This window comes from Adiantum capillus-veneris, chromosome 17 (assembly GCF_014529385.1).
Source record: "Adiantum capillus-veneris isolate H3 chromosome 17, ASM1452938v2, whole genome shotgun sequence".
Taxonomy (NCBI): Eukaryota; Viridiplantae; Streptophyta; class Polypodiopsida; order Polypodiales; family Pteridaceae; genus Adiantum; species Adiantum capillus-veneris.
In genome coordinates this window covers 64,727,742-64,746,395 of record NC_140947.1, presented here as the reverse complement: position 1 = coordinate 64,746,395, position 18,654 = coordinate 64,727,742, and the positions used below count along the sequence as shown (strand labels likewise).

Sequence of the window (18,654 nt, the reverse complement as noted above, 5' to 3'; positions counted from 1 at the left end):
CTATGTCGGCCCCTCCCCTTCCCCACCCCTCTCTCTCTCCCTTCTCTCTCTGTTGGCCCATCCCCCCCCTTCTCTCTCTCTCTCTCTCTCTCTCTCTCTCTCTCTCTCTCTCTCTCTCTCTCTCACACACACACACACACACACCTTCTTAATAAAAGGGCACTAGCAATACCGCTAATGCCTCATTTTTTTTCAAATTTGAAGGCGCGATGCTATCCATCTTTGGGGGTGTTTCCACGACCCTGGCAAAATAGAGTTTGCCTTGGGATGAGGCCCGAGTGGCCACGGCTACTTGCTTGTGGTTTGGAACGGTGTCAAAACCAAGCAGCTTGGATGCGGAGACTATGGGGGTGAGATGCACATGCTGCATGGCTTTGAAATGTGTTGGTTGCGGCCTTGTTGTGGAGAAGCTCAAAATGGCGTCAAACATAGCAACTCAACATGCACAGGCTGCTAGCCAGTGAGATACACAAGCTGTACGGGTGCCGGGGCCAAAGATTGTGGGTTGGTTGGAGGACAGAGCTACGGATTAACGTCTCCCTGTAGGGCAGCCCCTTGTCTAGGCTTGTGTGTGTGTGTGTGTGTGTGTGTGTGTGTGTGTGTGTGTGTGTGTGTGTGTGTGTGTGTGTGTGTGTGTGTGTGTTGTGTGTGTGTGTGTGTGTGTGTGTGTGTGTGTGTGTGTGTGTGTGTGTGTGTGTGTGTGTGTGTGTGTGTGTGTGTGAGAGAGAGAGAGAGAGAGAGAGACAGAGAGGTTGGGGGGAGGGGGAGAAGGGACTCAAGCCGGCAAGAGTCAAAGAGGGAGAGAGAAAAGGGGGGGGGGGGGGGGGGGGGGGGGGGGGGGGGGGGGGGGGGGGGGGGGGGGGGGGGGGGGGGATGGGTAGAAATTGTGAGAGGGGGGGAGGGGAGTGCCTTTTTTTTTTTCTAAAGAGGGAAAGATTGGGAGTAAAAGGGATCCTTTAAAAGAAAAAAAAAACCTCCCAAGCACAAGCACAAGCACTAGTAACTTACTCCCAATCTTTCCCTCTTAAAAACAATAACAAGACACCCCCCCCCCCCCCCCCCTCTCCCTCTCACAATTTTTGCTCCTTTCCCTTCTCTCTCTCTCTCTCTCTCTCTCTCTATTTATTTGTCCCCTACACCTCTCTCTCTCCAACAGGCCCTCTCTCTTTCCCTCTTGCCATCTTCTCTTTCTCTTTGTCCCCTCATCTCTCTCTCTCTCTCTCTCTCTCTCTCTCCCCTCTCTCTCTCTCTTCTCTCTCTCTCTCTCTCACCTCTATCCCTCTAATTATTTGTCCCCTACACCCTCTCTCTCTCTCCAACAGCCCTTCTCTCTTCCCCTTCTTCCCCCTTCTCTCTCTCTCCTCTCTCTCTTCTCTCTCTCTCTCTCCTCCTCTCTTCCTCGCTCCCATCCCCTCTTCTCTCTCTCTCCACCCCCGACGCCACCCCTCTCTCTCTCTTCTCCTCTCTCTCTCTCTCTCTTCCTCTCTCTCTCTCTCTCTCTCCCTCCCCCCCCCCCCCCCCCCCCCCCTCCCCCCCTCGGACCCCCACCATTTTCTTCCCCTCTCTCTCTCTCTCTCTCTCTCTCTCTCTCTCTCTCTCTCTCTTCTCTCTCTCTCTCTCCCCCTCGGCCACCCACCATTTTCTTCCCTCTCATCTCGGGGGGAGAGAGAGAGAGAGAGAGAGAGAGAGAGAGAGAGAGAGAGAGAGAGAGAGAGAGAGAGAGATAGATAGATAGATAGATAGTTTCTATTATCGTCCTGGGAGGTCAAATATGACCTATGGGACCAAATGAACATGTCACGTGGTGTGAGTGGAGTTCATAAGTGACTCTCGATGCTCAAAAATGGCTGAAATGAGCGTCGCAATAGAGAGTCCACATCGTGGTTGGGAGAGGAAGGTATGTAGGGAGAGCTCATGGCTGAATATATGGGGAAAAGAGAGACCTAATGTGGTCAAAAGCTGAGCACTCAAGTAGTGTGTGGTACTCACTCTCTCGCACTTGACGAGGCATAAGGTGCAAAGTCGATGACACTCCTCGCCAGTGCCCCAACGTCCTGTCTCGCAGCGTAGAGAATGGGAGCTAAGACGAATGGAGGCAATGGTGCGGATCGCACTCAACGGGATGGGCTCAAGGATGTAGGAATGGGTTCGGTTACCTCGTTCCGAGAAGAAGAGAGATTTGTAGTTTGGGGCAACGTGTGTGGTGTAATGGCTGAAGCGAGAACCTCCAGATTTCTCCCAAGCCATGATACATTGGCGTTGTAAGAAGGCCTCATTAACTTGGGAGTCGATCGACGCATCCTTGACCAAGTGACATGCATCCCATCTTCCAAACCATTTCTTGATATCAAGCATCCACCCCGAACTTAGTATTTTGCTCTTGCATGTCTTTTGAACCTTTTGACTTTGCTTCATATGCGATTCTAGGAAGTCGATGCAAAGGGCTACGTTGTGTCTTACGCATGTACTCCACAACCCTTTCCATGCCCAAGACCTCAATGGGAAGCGATCCGGACTCAAGAAGTAAGAGCATGTAGGGTGTTTGTGTCTTGACTTGGAGAAAGTTGGTGAGAAAACGCTTTTGGACATTCTCAAACTCTTTCCAAGTAGACTTCCCGATGCTTCCACCCCACACCTCCACTCCATAAAGAAGCACCGGTGTCACCAATGTGTCAAAGAGGTACTTTTTGAGAGCCCAACACTTGATCTCTCCTGCATTGCACATGTTCTCAAATGCATAATAAGCCCTCTTTCCGGCTTCCAAGCGACGCATTGCACAATCCTTCCATTTATGATTGGATGGAACCTCAAGGCCAAGGTACTTGAAGTGATATACCACTTCAAGTTTCTCATTGTTGTATACAATGCATGGATTTTCGTCATTGAGGGTCTTTACAAGCATAACCTTGGTTTTGGATCCATTCACGATCAGCCCGCTATGTAGGCAAAAGCGTTCCAAGACACTCATAAGCTTTTGTGCATCTTCTAAGGTATGTGCCAAGAGCACTACATCATCGGCATAAAGCAAAAGCATGATCACCGCATTTCCAATCTTAACCTCTTCTATGCCTTCTTGTTGCATAAAATCAAGAACCATGTATTCCAATTCATCAATGAGTAGCCCAAAGAGGGTTGGGGAAAGTGGGCATCCTTGTTTGACACCAATAGTGCTTGCAAAAAATTCTGAAATTCCATCTCCCATACGTAATCGACATATCACTTTTTGGTAGATGCGAAAGACTGCATGCATGAATTCTCTCGGCACTTGAAGGCTTTGCATACGTCTCCAAAGATTTCCTCGCGGTACCATGTCAAAAGCTTTCTTGAAATCCACAAAGCAACAATACAACTTTTTTCCTTTCAATCGAGACGCTTCCATAAGAACTCGAAGAGTGACAAGGTGATCAATAGTGCTATGATGCTTTCGAAAACCTGCTTGGCCAAGCGCACGTTTGCCATTCTTTTCAGCCCATTCACTTATCTTCATCTCCATGATACATCCAAATAACTTTGCCATCAAAGAACCAACCATTATAGTGCGATAGTTGTTCACATTGTTTACATCTCCTCCTTTGTGCAAAGGTTTGATCCAATTTGCACTCCAATCATGAGGCATGCCATACTGAAGTGCAAGGTTAAACATATCGCATATCCAATATCGTGTTTTCTTGCTTGTCCATTTAATCATTTGAGCCTTGACACCTTGAAGGTCACCTGCCTTGCGAGTAGCAAGTTTCTCAAGCGCGCGGCATACATCTTCAATGGTAAAGAAGGGAGACATAAATGGAAGGGAGCTACAACCCTCCATCTTATCAACATTGGGTTGCTCATAGAGGTTCTTACAATGCATATACATATCCTCAAGGTCAAGTCACCAAAGCTCTCAACGCGCTTGCCTTTTAGATTTTGCCAAAACTTGCCACATGCATGTGCTTTCTCTTGTGCTAAAAGAAGTTGTTTTTCGACTTCCCACCTTCTCCTCTTCTTTTGAACAAGTGCTTTGTATGTGTGTGAACATTCCAAGTAAACTTCCTTGTCTTTGATTGCATCCAATCTTAGCAAGTGTTTTCGGGCTTGACTACATTCCATGTCAAACCATTTCTTCTTGGTGCTACCCTTCTTAGACCTTTTGCAAGACATGTGTTTCTCCGAAAAGCATTCCTTCGCACAAGAGAAAATTACTTCTTTGAAAACTTTTCACTTGCATTCTAATGTTGGGCTCCCTTGATGCTCTATCATGCTTAACATTTGGTCCACCATATCAGCATATATAAGTGCTCGTTTGAAGTCTAGACGTAGGTACAAATGATTCACATCATGATTGGAGGCTACATGCTCGGGCCGTTTACCACACTTGAGGTCAATACATAACATCCTATGATCCGATTCCGGATTCCATTCACCAAGTGTAAAGCTTTGTATGCATTCTAGAGTGGCTTCTGAGAACAACATATAGTCAATCACGCTAGCACCATTGTGCTTTCTACATGTAAAGTCATTGGTGCCTTGCCATAGAGATACACCATTTGCAATGAGCATTCCGGTACTATTGCACATATGTAGAAGTGACTTTCCAAAGTGATCCACTTCTTTTGCATCATTAGAACTTCGATTATACATGTATGAGTCATCCACTCTTCTTGATACATGCGGCATGTCGACTTGTTGTGTGTCGTGTTGTAACATATTTGTGCGAGCATTCATGTCTCCAAAAACAATGACTTCACCTTGATCCTTGTAATAAGCAATGTCTTCCTCTAGTTCAACAAAGGGCTGATCTCTATCCATATTCAAGCGAGCATAAAAGTTGGAGTCATAGTGAGGAATGTAGCAGCCGGCCACAAACATGACTTGACCATTTGGTGGGCTGATTTTCAGCCATAAGTAGCGTTTATACTTATCTTCTTTGACAATGGAAACATCTTTCAAACCCTTTTTGGTCATACATGCTATGCCTCCTTGGCCTCTTCGTTGCTTTGCATTTTTGGCCCACATCAAAGAATGTACATCGTATTTGTCAAATCCAAGAATTCGTTGCACATCATGCTCCCATGTTTCGACAAGAAGTATCACATCGGAGTCATTGGTAAGCTCATCAATGCCAATTCCCGCATTCCATGGATACCCGTTACAATTCCAAAAGCTTATTCGCAAGCGTGAGTTGGTCTCATAGATCATGTGTCCCTATTTGTTGGGTGGACTTGCATCCTCCTCAAGTGCCTTTTCTTCTTGAGATGATACCTTAACCTTCTTGCTTCTTTCCTCGTATGCTTTGCGACGTACATTTTGTTGCATAAGAGTGCGATCCTCATATACATTACAACCCGTTCCTTTGAGGTAGATCCAACCATTGTCAAGGATGATCTTTCTCTTTACCTCATCAGCCATGGTACATACAATAGGTCTTTCTCCCGAGCGAGGGACTCCTTGTTTTCCAACTCGATGTGCACCATAAGCCATGATTCCTGACATGCCAAAGTGTGTAGCAAAAAACTCTTCAATAGCAACCGCAAGAGATTGGGGTGTTTCCATGCTTTCCTCCTTGATTCCACGAATGACGATGTTCTTTGAGCGTTTTTGTCGTTCTTGCAATTCTTGAGTGTCCACATTCTCTACATTCTTCGCTTGGACAACGGCTTGCATGATAGGAGATGTAGAAACCACATTATCCTTACATATATCAGCCCATGATTTGGATGCATTTCTCATCTCACATACATCATGTCGTATTGTATCTATCGTTTCCTCTTTCAATACATGATCACTCTCAACTTTGCTCAAGCGCTCTTTCACTACATTCATGTCCACAAGAGAGCGTTTACATTCTTGAACTTCATTCTCAAGATGCATCAAGCGTGTTTTTTGCATTTCAAGAACGGTCCATTCTCCATTGCAAGTAGCGTGCAACTCTTCACCTTGCTTGTCGACGGTTTCTTGTAACGAGATCAAGTAAGCCATGATCATTGCTTCCGTTGTTTGTAGACGATGTGGTTGGATTAGCATCCAAACTCCTTGGAGATTTTGCATCATTCTCCATGGCGAGGTGTGGCTTTTCCACCCTTGCGAGTTTTGTCTGACATTGCCTTCAAGTCGGCAACAAAAACGCAAAGTTTTGACAATTTCTTCAGTTCTGAGATGCTGTTACAGCAAAGCCTTCCATTACACAGAAAAATTATGTCTTTATCATGCGTAGGAAATGGGGCGAGAAGAGAGTGATGGATGGAGAGAGAGATGAGGAACGGAGAGAGAGAGAGAGAGGAGAGAGAGGGGGAGAGGAGAGGAGAGAGAGAGAGAGAGAAGAGAGAGAGAGAGAGACACACAAAGAAGGGGGAGGGGATGGGGGAGAGAGAGATGGAGGGATATAGAGAAAGAGAAGGTGGGAAGAAGGAAAAGAGAGTGTGGCACACACACACACACACACACACACACACACACAAAGAGAGAGAGAGAGAGAGAGAGAGGAGAGCAGAAAGAGGGAGGGGCAATAGAGAGAGATAGGGGTTGGAGAGGTCACGTGGGAAGAGAGATTGATAGGGGAGAGAGTGAGAGACAAGGAAGGGAGGGGCTGATGGGAGGGAGAGAGAAAAGGGGGGGCGATAAAGAGAGAGAGAGAGAGAGAGAGAGAGGAGTTGGGGAGTGAGAGAGATAGGGGGAGAGGGGGGAGAGAGAGAGAAAGAGGGGGAGGATGGTTAGATAGCTAGATTTTATTATTGTCGAGAGAGGAGAGAGAGAGAGAGGAGAGAGAGAGAGAGAGAGAGAGTTATGATAGAGAGAAATAAAGAAACAAGAAGAGAGGGAGTAAGAGATAGGGTAGTGATAGGGAAAGAGAGAGGAAGAAGGGAGTGGGAAAAGAGGAGGACCTTGAGGAAGTAAGGGCAGTTGTTGGAGAAGGAGATGGAGGAAGGGGGGGTGGCTTGAGGAGTATATGGAGAGAGGAGGTGGAGGAGAGGGAGGATGTTGGAGGAGGAGGAGCACATGGGCAGCAAGAGGAGGAAGAAGAGTTAGGGAAGGTGGTCCTCAAAAAAAAGAAAAAGCTCTCTCCAAAGCTCGCTCCATTGAGCTCGCTTGAAGACCTAACTCCCAATTATGTGTGTGTGTGTGTGTGTGTGTGTGTGTTGTGTGTGTGTGTGTGTGTGTGTGTGTGTGTGTGTGTGTGTGTGTGTGTGTGTGTGTGTGTGCGCAAAAGAGAGAGAGAGAGAGAGAGAGAGAGAGAGAGAGAGAGAGGGGAATTGTACATAAGACGACAAACTCTGCATATGTTATACTAAATGTAAAGAAATGACATATACTTGCACAGAGAGAGACACATGTAGACAAACAGATTCAATGGTCAGAATCATCTAATTGTTGAAATAAAATATTTCAATTGAAAGAAACATTACAATAGGATGTATGAATATAGATTTCAATTTAAAGAAACATTACAATAGAATTCATGAATATAGCTTTCAATTGAATGAAAAGCTACACCCAATAGAATTCATTCACTGCCATGTTGGCACAATTTGAACTCGGCCTTTTAGCCCTCTATAAACAATCTCTTTTTCCCCTCGTTGCATTACTTTGCGCCCACCTAGTAAGAAATAGAACTGTGAGGGCTCATTGTCCACAGTCTCCTCCACTATGTCATTCCTGAGTTGAAGAAGGTTGCATTGCTCCCTTATTGTGATCAATGTCACAAGGTTGAGCTCTTTGTCCACCACCTCCACATCTATGACAGCGTTGTCCTCCAAGCATGTCAACTCTTGATTAATAAGCACAAACTAAGATAAGAATGCAACAAAATGAGAGCGCTTGGACCAAAAAGAGATGATAAGTGACTGTGTGCTAATCATGTACTTGGCCACCAAGTGTCTAGTGCAGCCTCGCAATGTATGTCATCCACCTCTTTAACATACGAACCTCTATCAAGAAGCTTGTCATAGAAGCAAGAGTCTAGAGATTTACACACTAGCATGGTCTTCGCAACATGTATGTGGCAGGTCTGAAAAAGATCCTCAAATGATCTTAAAGGACATACATTAGCAATCTTCACCAATTTAATTGGGTAGAGAGTTTCTTAGGGACCTCTACACATCCCTAAACAGCTTTCTTTGGAGTGCTTCACTCACTGTTGTGACCGGGACTAACTAGTCCATGGAGTTCCGATTGGTAGGGAGAGGGAGTTTAACCAATGTACCTTTTTTATTTCTCTGGTTGAGTTGGTAGAAGTGCTCGTGGAAGAAAATCCCCTCATCTGCAAGGCTCTTGCTAGATCTTCCAGCATACTATAAAACACCAATGTGAGGGTGGATTACATATATGAGCTCTACAACACACTCCACTCGCTCACATTCCTCATATGAAGAAGGATAGACATCTGCAAGTGTAATAACCAAATGTAAGAGACCCCTTAGCCCCACTGAATAGAATGTAAAAGACATCCATAGAATAGAACTCTTGAGAGCAGTAAGTTATACATTTACATAGCCCTTCAAAAGGAAAAAAAAAAAGGTAAGACACCAAGGTCCGAAAGGAAGAACAAAAAAATGAAGGTCTTGAAAGCACTTATAGTTTCATCGTGGGTGATGCACCATTGAGACATTGATTCCATTTGCAATCACGTCAGAGTGAGTGTAGACATGTTGAACTAAAACCTCCTTCATTGTCTTCTTGATGACCTCCACTTTGAAATCTAGTGCTAGTGCTTTCCATGCTGAATGAAGTAGATTCGTTGTAGAGTATCTTTTCCACCTTCTTGGTTGCATGAGAACCTACAAACCTTTGCATATTGTCTGCTCCTACCATTGACTATCTAGTAATAGAGTTTGAGATGGATATAGAGCAGATGTTGCCACTTGGCCTCCTTGGTAAAGTAATGGTCAAGCTAGCTGGAGAGAGAGCACAACAACCCATAGAGCTTTTAGGTCGAGAGGAAGAAGAAGAAGAAGAAGCCATGGTTCTTTCTGAGTGGAAGAAGAAAGCCTCGTCTTGATTGTAATGGAGAGAAGATTAGTTTTGAAAACTTCCTTTCAGTACCTTTTTGTGGTGGCACTATGATAGCTTTTTGTAGTTGTCTTTTAGACCTTCAAGCCTACTAGAATCTGTTTACCACGGGTCCACATTTGGATACTGCAAACCCCGTAAAAACAAGAAGTTATCTCACATTTGATCAATTTTTTTAGTATTTCTTCATTTGTTTCAACTATTTTCTACGCTACATTTCCATGTTGCTAATTGGATGTGCTTCCTTTTCTCTCTCTTCAATATGTCCCTCTAAAATACCTCCAAAATATCATAATGCGACCACGTCTGCACCTCTTTTTTTGTGATTTGGTTGAATTCTTATTATAAAAAATGGATTTGTTTTTTCTTTTGGAAGATTTTCACGCGAACCTCACTTGACGATGATGTTGTTGATGTATACAATGAAATGATGAATGTTTGTATGACAAAACTCCCATATGATTATGACAAAATATTTGTAATTAAGGGACTAGACATTGTCGCAATGATGATAATGAATGGTTGTAGGTAAGACCTTCCTTATGATCCTATGATAGGACTACCTTGTGAGCCTAGGAGGAGTGCTCTTGTGAGCCTTGGTGATGAATCGTTTATGAGAACCGCCATGATGTAGCAAGCACTACACCTAGATGTAACAGTAGTGCCTTAGGGTATGATAATGATGATGCCTTTGCCAAGTTTGGTTTAAGGGGACGATTGTTGGGCTCAACTTAACTTGGTCAGACATCTAGCATGTGAACATGTTGTAAAGCTTTGAAAGGCCTAAAACCTGATGAAGAAATCCCTCTTTTTGTGTACAATCATGAAACCTTATCTTCTCTCTCTCTCTCTCTCTCTCTCTCTCTCTCTCTCTCTCTCTCTCTCTCTCTCTCTCTCTCTCTCTCTCTCTCTCTCACACACACACACACACACACACACATTCCCTTTATCTGCATGTTCTCCTTGGGATGGCTCCTCATTGCCGTTATCCCCCATATCTATCAGAGCCCAACATCTCACACACTAGACTTCTTTGAAACATTGTGGCGTGGTAGGAGCATTCTTGCATTGTGTACAAAGCTAGAGATAATCTTAAGTGATTGTGAGTGAGTGAGAGATGAGTCCCTCTGTCAGTGCACCCCCTTCCACTGACCTTTCCTAACCAACAATCTAGCACATGTGTAATATCCTCATTCATGTCAACTTGTGCAATTTTTACAGCATACACACTCTCTTTCACCTTTCTCCTAGTGATAATTGTTTTTGTTAAATCCCTCCTAACTTGTGGACATAATGCAAGAAACTGAGGCCATGAGATATCAGGGCCCTTACCTCTCATGTCTTCCAATAGGTTGTATGGAGCCATACCATGTCCAAGAGGGAAGTCTTGGAGGTTGATACAATGTCAAGTTCTCTTGGCTTCCTTGGTCTCATTTGCCTTCTTGCCTCGTCCATGGTCACTCTGTGATGTGACTTCTTCTTTCTCCTTACCTTTTTCAAAGCCGTTCTTAATGCCATTTTCTTCCATGTCAATCTCATTTGAATTTTTCACCTCTACCATATGCACATTTGGATCTGGAAAAGGTGGAAATCCTCCCACTCCTTGTGGAGGTGGTCTTGCCCTATTTGGTCTTTGCAAAAGCATTGGCTGTTGACTAGTTCCTTCACCTGTATTCATCACTAGGTAATTCAAGTTAGATCTCTCTGTCTCCCCACGGGGCGAAGGACAATTATACATCCCATGCCCAGATTCCTCACAATTCCAAACTACAATACCCTTTTGAATCGCGGCTCTCGCTCCTCAGATTTCTTTGTTTGTCCCTTGGGACCTACAACTTGTGCAAGGTGAATTGATAAGTTACTTAAGGACTCATTTAGCTTCTCAATCACCTGAGTTGTTACCTCAGGAATCTCTCTAGATTTTGATTCTTGCAATTTTCACTTGGGGCTACGACCCTCTATTGGAACCTCTCCCCTTAGGCACTTGAGTTTTCTATACTTCTTAACAGCCCTAGTTTCAGTGTCATCAAAGCTAGCAGGTGCACCCTCCTCAACTTTCATCTTGAGTGGGGAAAAGAGATCAATTATACACCTCTCCTTATTTAGGAACTCTGCACCATCACCAAGGTTAGCAGCATTTCTCATCCATACAACCCAAAGACATAAAAACTCTTGTTTATGCATGTAGTACCCATCTAAGTCTTTTTGCTTGTGCGAAACGATGTCTTGCCATATCTTTTGAGTGTTTTGGGGGTCAAAGAAGTATCTCTTGGAATGATCAACAACTTCCTTATAGCTTCCATTAACCTCCTGAGATAGAGAGTCAAACCAAGTGCTAGCATCCTTCCTCAAAACTACCTCAAACATTTCTAAGCATTCCTCATCTCCTATTACTATGTTTATGCGGCAAGCCATTTTGAAATTTGCTAGAAATAGCTTGGCATCCTTGCCAGGCTCTCCAAAAACGAGAGGATATCTTGACATTTGGCGTTTGGTCTCCATTGAATCAATTTCAAAGTGATTGCACGTTTCTTTTTTTCTTTCTTTCTTAAAAATATTAACACAATAATGTTTTCTAAATTGCAATCTATTCTACAATAAAAAAAAATATGCACATCAAACGATCTATGATAGTCAACAAGAGACAGGATGATAGAGTTTGGTGATGTGATAATTTCTCTTACTCTTTGGGTACCAAACATGAAGAACATACGTTGTAAATGGATCTTTCTACTAATTGTAATGTTTATTCTAATGTGTGGAGTGAAATGAAATGGAAAAACCTGTATTCTTGGCCATTATACATGGTCTATGCATGATCTAATTCTTAAAACAGAATAAAAATATATACGTCCAAACTAAAGTCGTACCTAATGAGAGGCAAAATAAAAGGATTTACTAAAGTGTTTATTTTGGCCAACCAAAGAGGGCCCAAAATTCTACAAATTACTAGTTAATATGGTAATGTAGTGCTAACAATAATATGCACCTTTTGCCTTGCATTTCACATGTAATTTGATATAAGTTGCACTTTGGACTAAGCATAGGCCATGTTGACGCGGTCCGAACCGTTCTTCATTCTGATATTCGGTCGACAAATGGCCTTTACTCTGCACTTTTGATCCTTCAGAGGCCATAGGAAATCCTATGCCGTGTGGAAGAGGTTGTCCAAGCTCAAAAAGTTTAAAGAGGGAGGAAAGAAAATCTCTTTTCGTACAGTTAGGGGCTTACTGCCCTAGCAGTAGTTTAAGATAAAATACATAGTAAACTGCATTATCACATAGATTTACTTCACAATTGAAAACTGCATATCACCATCGACACAAAAGATACTAAAACTATATTACTACATAGCATTCATCACAAGAAAACACGCTACAGCCCCTATTGAATACAGTTCGACATCTCTACATACACACATACTACCGAAAACAACTAACAACTAACTCCTTTTTAACTGCCATGCAGTGCCAAGAACATAATCAAAACGTCCCCAACCATCATAAGTGTAAACAACACCCTTAGAGTTCCAAGGTTTTAACCTTGACTACAAGCAAAAGTAAAAATTAAACTACGACTGAGGCCTCAGGCCCTAACACCTGGCACATCCGGTGGGCAATGTTTACAAAACATTGTAAGAACCCACAACATCCTTGACAAAACAAGCTTGAAAACCAAAATTGAGTTTTTCTGATAACTAATCCTGAAGTTCTGAATCCTCAGTACCAACAGGATTTCCTCAATGTTCCTCCATGTGGACCTGAGCAGCTTCAAGCAATGTCACATCAATACCTGGTTCTTCAGACATTGCCTCAGCACTTTTCAGCAAAATTTCTTTGAAGTTCTCATGATCTTCAGTATCATCAACTTGTTTATCTGGAACTGAAATTGCAGTCTTCCCTGCCTCCTGAACTGATCCCTGAACTACTTCCTGAACTGGAAATTGAACTGTATCTTGATCCTTTACTTCAACTGTTTCTTGCACTAGCTCAGCTTATGCAGTTTTCACCTCAACCTATGCTTGTACCTTCTGTTGCAATTGAGCATTCTGCTCCTTCAACTCATCTAATTGTTTCTGTAATAGGAAAATTTCTTGCTTGAACTCCTCCTCTGCAAAATCTTGGTAGGGTTTACTCACCACATCATACATCTTAATTTTAATTTTCTCCCAGACTCCTCCATGACCTCATTTTTCATTTTCTCAATGTCCCCTGAATTGACATATCAGCCTTCCACATCCAGTTCTTCCTCTTACATCTGTCTAATCTTTTCTTCCACTTTTCTACAAGCTGCAACCCTGCTTAACAGTACTCTGTTGTTGCTGCTCTCCAAAGATGCATTAACATTTTGCCATTTCAGTCAACTGATCTTGTAGTACCTGAAACCATTCTTCTTTCCACTCAAAAATTTTCGTTGAAGTTCTTTCTCTGACCAAAAATACATGTCTGTAAGAATCTAACTCCTCCTTCATCAATTTTTGAGCTTTGTTTAGGTCCTGTACTTTTTTCTGCAAAAGCTCTGTGTCATTCTTCACTTTCTTATCTCTCAAAGCCCCTTCCTTGACCTGTTTTAGTTTAGTCTGAAGGCTTTCCTTTTCCATGGTCAAAAAGGTGAGGTCTAGAGACTGTTGCTCTACATAATCTTTCACCAAGATGAGTGCAGTTGGTACTTCAGGAAAAGATACAGTAGCAAACTTTTAGAAATTACAGGCCTCTCCACAAGAGGATCTTCAATTGCAGGCTCCTTCTCTGACAACTTATGCAGTCTTCTGATCTTAAAACCTATCTTGACAGTTGAAGGTATTATTGGCTTTTCAGCTATACCTGCTGGAGTGTCAGAAAATAAATTTCCAAACTCCTTTTCCATTCTATTCTTCACTGCATCCAAGGATTTCTGTTGAGGGTAATTTGTAGACACAAGATCTTGGATCTCTTTATCCATTTGCAATGATTTATGATCCAAAAACAATTTCTATCTTTTCTCTCTTCTTACTGAAGAACCCACGTCTTCAGTGATCTGCAGTGAGGTTTGTGACTGCCTCCCCTGCAAAATGGTTTTGTTGTTTACATATTGAAAAACAGCTGCAAGGTAAGGTCCAACTTTAGTAGTTTTATCTTTCCTCCTTTGCTTCGTGTAAATTTCAAACTTCATCCTGTCAAACAAAATATTAGCCCAACCCACTTGTCTACCACTTTCTGCAGCTAATAGAATACCATAATTCTCCCTCCTTATGTATCCAGACTTCACTAACAAAAAACCCCTTTCAATGAACCACTTGATTTGGTGCAGTCTTACTGCATTCTTCATTCCTGAAAGTTGGTAATAGTGCCTTTCACCCTAAGGTGGACCAAAAACCCTTGTCATACCCTTCTCACTTGCCTTGCTGAATTCATTATCCTCTGGAGTAGAGAGATCAAAGACTTTGGCTACCATCTCTTCAGTCAAATAATCATCCCTAAAAACCTGTCCATTCAACTGCAACTGCTTCAAGTAAATTGTTGCCATCTCGCTATTTCTCCAACTTACCCATGGGAGTCTTGAAAAATCAAGAAGACTTATTTTTATCAGCCATGCATTGTTTACTTCATTATTTTCCAAGTCGTACCTGAAATCCAGAAACGTATAGTTTGACAAAGCTTCCTCCTTGGGCTGTACCAACCGGGTAGGGGTTACCATCTCCGGTTCATCCTCAGAGCTTGGGTCTTGCACCATAATGCCTTGTAGAACTTCTCAGAGCTGAGAGAATTTCATTATCGGCTCTTGCTTCCTGGCCAAAACTCGCAGAGGAGTTGCATACTGTAGACATGCTTAGCCCTTTCGTAAAACGCAGGAGTGGGTTGTACCTCACAAAGTGATTACGGGCTATTCTTTCACACGCGTAACTAGTCACCATAAAAGCTCATCATTTATAGCTAGGACATCCTTCTTGATTCTCGACCTTATGCCATGGTTTAAGTCGGAATTCGTTGATGGATTTGGGAATAATTATACCCTCCTAATCTCTCAGTAAGAAAGTATTGGGTCCCACTGTTTTTTCAATTTGGAATGGCCCCACATACCTAAGTTTCAATTTGTCTGGCCTCAAGCCCAATTTATTATTGTAGACAAATACCCAATCACCTGGAGAAAAAAATTTAAATTTGTTATTTCTATTAATCCAAGCTTGTCTCCTCTGTTGGATAATGTCAGCAATGTACTGGCTATGGATTCTATCCTCTTCCAACTTCAGTAGAGCATCCCTCCTGTAAATTGAGTGATTCTTCAGGAGATAACTTTTCTTGTAATGCAACCCTGAGGCTTGGCACTATAAATTCCATGGGTACTACTGCTTCCAACCCATACACCAACTTAAATGGTGTCATCCCAGTAGTTACTTTGTAAGCTGTTCTAAAAGCCCACAGTGCAGAATCTAATTTTTCATCACAATCTGTCTTGTATTGATTGACCAGCTTCTTGATAATCCTTACCAAAATCTTGTTGGTACTTTCAGCTTATCCATTGGCCTAGGGATAGTACATTGTTGACTTCTCATGCAAAATCATATGCAGTTCAGTCAGTTTACTGATCACTTTGTTAATAATATGTCCTCCCCGATCAGAAACTAACTCTATGGGACAACCAAACCTGGTCGTAATGTTCCTATACAAAAACTTAGCTACACTTTTAACTTTATTGTCTCTCAAAGCCACTGCTTCCACCCACTTTGTACAATAATCAGTTGCAACTAAAATATATCTATTTTGTGTAAATCTTGCAGGTGGTATGATTGGACCAACAAAATCCAATCCCCATTTTTGAAATGGCTCTAGAGGCAAAATAGGTTGCAATGGCATTCTGTCCACATTCAATGGCCTACCGTTTCTTTGACATACCAAACAATTTTTGCTAAATTCCTGAGCATCTCTGATCATTGTTGGCCCCCAGAGTCCTACTTGAAAAATTTTCCTTGCAGGAACCTCTCCTGAGAAGTGACCTCCTGCATTCCCTGCATGAGCTTCTGCCAAAACTGCTTTTTGCTCAAACTGTGGCACACACCTCCTTATCACCTGATCAATGCCTCTCTTATATAAGGGTCCTGCAATAACTGTAAATGGTTTACTTCTCAATGCCATCCTCTTCCTATGATCTTTTGTCATTGTTTTAGGTAATACTCCTTCAATAAAAAATTGAAGCATATCTTGATACCAAACCCCTGACTGTTCAGTCACCTGTACTAAAAATAAATCTGCATTAGGTAATTAATCAAGTACTCCTAAAGAATCATCTTCACATGTTTCCAATCTACTGAGATAATCAGCCAAAACATGAAGTCTTCCAGGAGTATGGATAACCACATTATCAAATTCCTGTAATAGCAGTATCCATCTTACCAACCTTCCTGACAAAGGTGGTTTGTTCACCAAATAAATAAGAGCCTTATGATCCACATGGAAAATTACCCTATTGGCTAAAAGTTGACGTCTAAATTTCTACAATGCATAGATCATCCCCAAACATTCTCTCTCAGTCACACTGAATAATTACTCTACAGGTGTCAATACCCTGCTGGCATAGTAAATTGGTCTAAACCAACCTCTTCTTGTTTCTTGCATCAATGTTGCACCCACTGCCACATGATATGCATCTACAAATATATGAAATGGTAAATTCCAATCAGGAACAATCAAAATAGGTGCTACAGTCATTATTTTCTTTAGTATCTTGAATGCTTTACCCTGCTCTTCTCCCCATTCAAAGACAGCATCTTTCCTTGTAAGTTTGGTTAGTGGTGTACAAACATGTTCTAAATATCTCAAAAATCTATTATGCCACTTCACGTGACCCAAAAATCTACCCAATTGCTTGATAGTTTTTGGTTCTGGTGCTTTATTAATTGCTTCCACCTTATTTGGGTCAATTGACACTCCCTCTTCAAAAATCACATTTCCCAGGAGAATTCCTCTCTTAACAGCAAAAGCACACTTGGCTAGGTTTAGTGACAATCTAAACTCCTTGCATTTTTAAAAACATAATTTCAAGTGCTTCAAATGATCCTGTTTCTTTCCAAAGACACTAAAATCATCCAAGAAAACCCTCATAAATGTTGTAAGGTATTCTTCAAATACATGCTGAACCATTTTCTGAAATGTTGGTGGAGCATTCTTCAAACCAGATGTCATAACATTACTGGCATAAACTCCCCATTCAGTCACAAAGGTTGTTTTTTCTCTATCTTCAAGTGCCATTAAAATTTGGTTATATCCACTAAAACCATCCAGGAAACTATAAATCTCATGTCCTACCACTACATCCAATAATGTATCACAAAAAGGTAAAGGAAATGGATCAGTTACTGTAGCAGAATTCAGTTTCTTGTAGTCTACACAGACCCTAATCTTTCCATTCTTCTTTGGAACAACAACAATTGGCGACAACCAAGTAACCTCATCCAATGGATAAATGAAACCCACAGCTAACAATTTGTCAATTTCCTCTTTCACCTGTTTGGTGTAGTTAGGATTCATCCTATACCTTGTTGTACAACTGGAACTACATCTGCCTTCAAGTTAATTCTATGTTGGCAAAAACTATCATCTACTCCCTTCATATCAGTATATTTCCATGCAAAAGAATCTTTGAATTCTAGCAATAACTGCTTCAGTTTCTTCTTAAACTCCTCATCCATTTCTGTTAAAACCTTTATTGTTTGAGGTTCCTCCTGAGTATTCAGGTTCACTTCCTGCAATTCATCTTGAGTAACTCTTGCAGTCCTTTCCATTTGGTGTTCAAATGCTCTTTCTGCCTACTTTACTGCTTCAATGGCTTCCCATTCTTCTTTATTTTGAATTTGCAAATTTTTCAACAACTCATTACCAATTTTTGTTGTTGACTGCTTACCATGAGTAATCAGTGCTTCCTGAGTCATTGACTTTAGCCCATCATCCTGATGCTGCAAAATATACTTAGTGACTATCTTTTGCACATCTACTTCAAAGATAGGTACCACTGATGAACTAGTTCTAAGAAATTCTTCTTCAACATCTTCTCCAATTTGTTCTACCATGTTCAATCCTTCTGCATGTAATGCCCTGAAACCTGGTGGAATTACCTTTCTGGCATCCATTTGCATTCTAGCTTTCTTCTTACCTCTTTTGATCACAATCGAGTCTGCTCCCCATAAGTGCTTCACTCTCACTGCTCTTAATCATGGTCTTCCCAGCATGATTGGATAAGAACGAATAGATTCCTCCAATCTGAGTGCTACAAAGTTGGCCACAAACTGCAGCCCCCCAACTGAGATCTGCAAATTCCTCAAAATGCCCAAAGGTTGAACCCGCCTTTGGTCTGCCATTTTGACCTGAAAAGGAATTGGATCCCACTTCAAGAGATTCAAATGTTTGCAGGTTGACTCCGGGAGAATATTAACTCCTGACCCTCCATCCAAGAGTACACCTCGAAAGAACACTTTGCCAATAGAAGCCCCAACCATGGGTACCTTGTAATCAACATCCAAAGGTTGAACTTCACAAGCTTCTCCACAAATGGTTTCTTCAGGGTTCATTCCAGTATCCTATTTATCTCCTCCTGCCACTTCTTGAGTAAGTCTTTTTAACAATTGTTGTGAAAATGCAGGTACTAGCCTCAACATTTGTTTGACGGTTATGGTTATTGGAGCTGTCAACAAGGCTT

General features: G+C 42.0%; 1 protein-coding gene across 1 annotated transcript; it reads right to left on the bottom strand.

Moving 5' to 3' along the window:
* Nucleotides 1–15,194: 15,194 nt before the first annotated feature.
* On the bottom strand, nucleotides 15,195–18,094 carry LOC147437396 (uncharacterized). Its single transcript, XM_086486553.1, has 7 exons — nucleotides 17,863–18,094; nucleotides 17,497–17,763; nucleotides 17,091–17,197; nucleotides 16,527–16,976; nucleotides 16,236–16,331; nucleotides 15,610–16,193; nucleotides 15,195–15,372 (listed from the first exon to the last, which is right to left on the bottom strand). Exons 1-7 carry the CDS (start codon nucleotides 18,092–18,094, stop codon nucleotides 15,195–15,197), a joined length of 1,914 nt encoding a protein of 637 aa, XP_086342679.1.
* Between the last annotated feature and the right edge of the window lie 560 nt (nucleotides 18,095–18,654).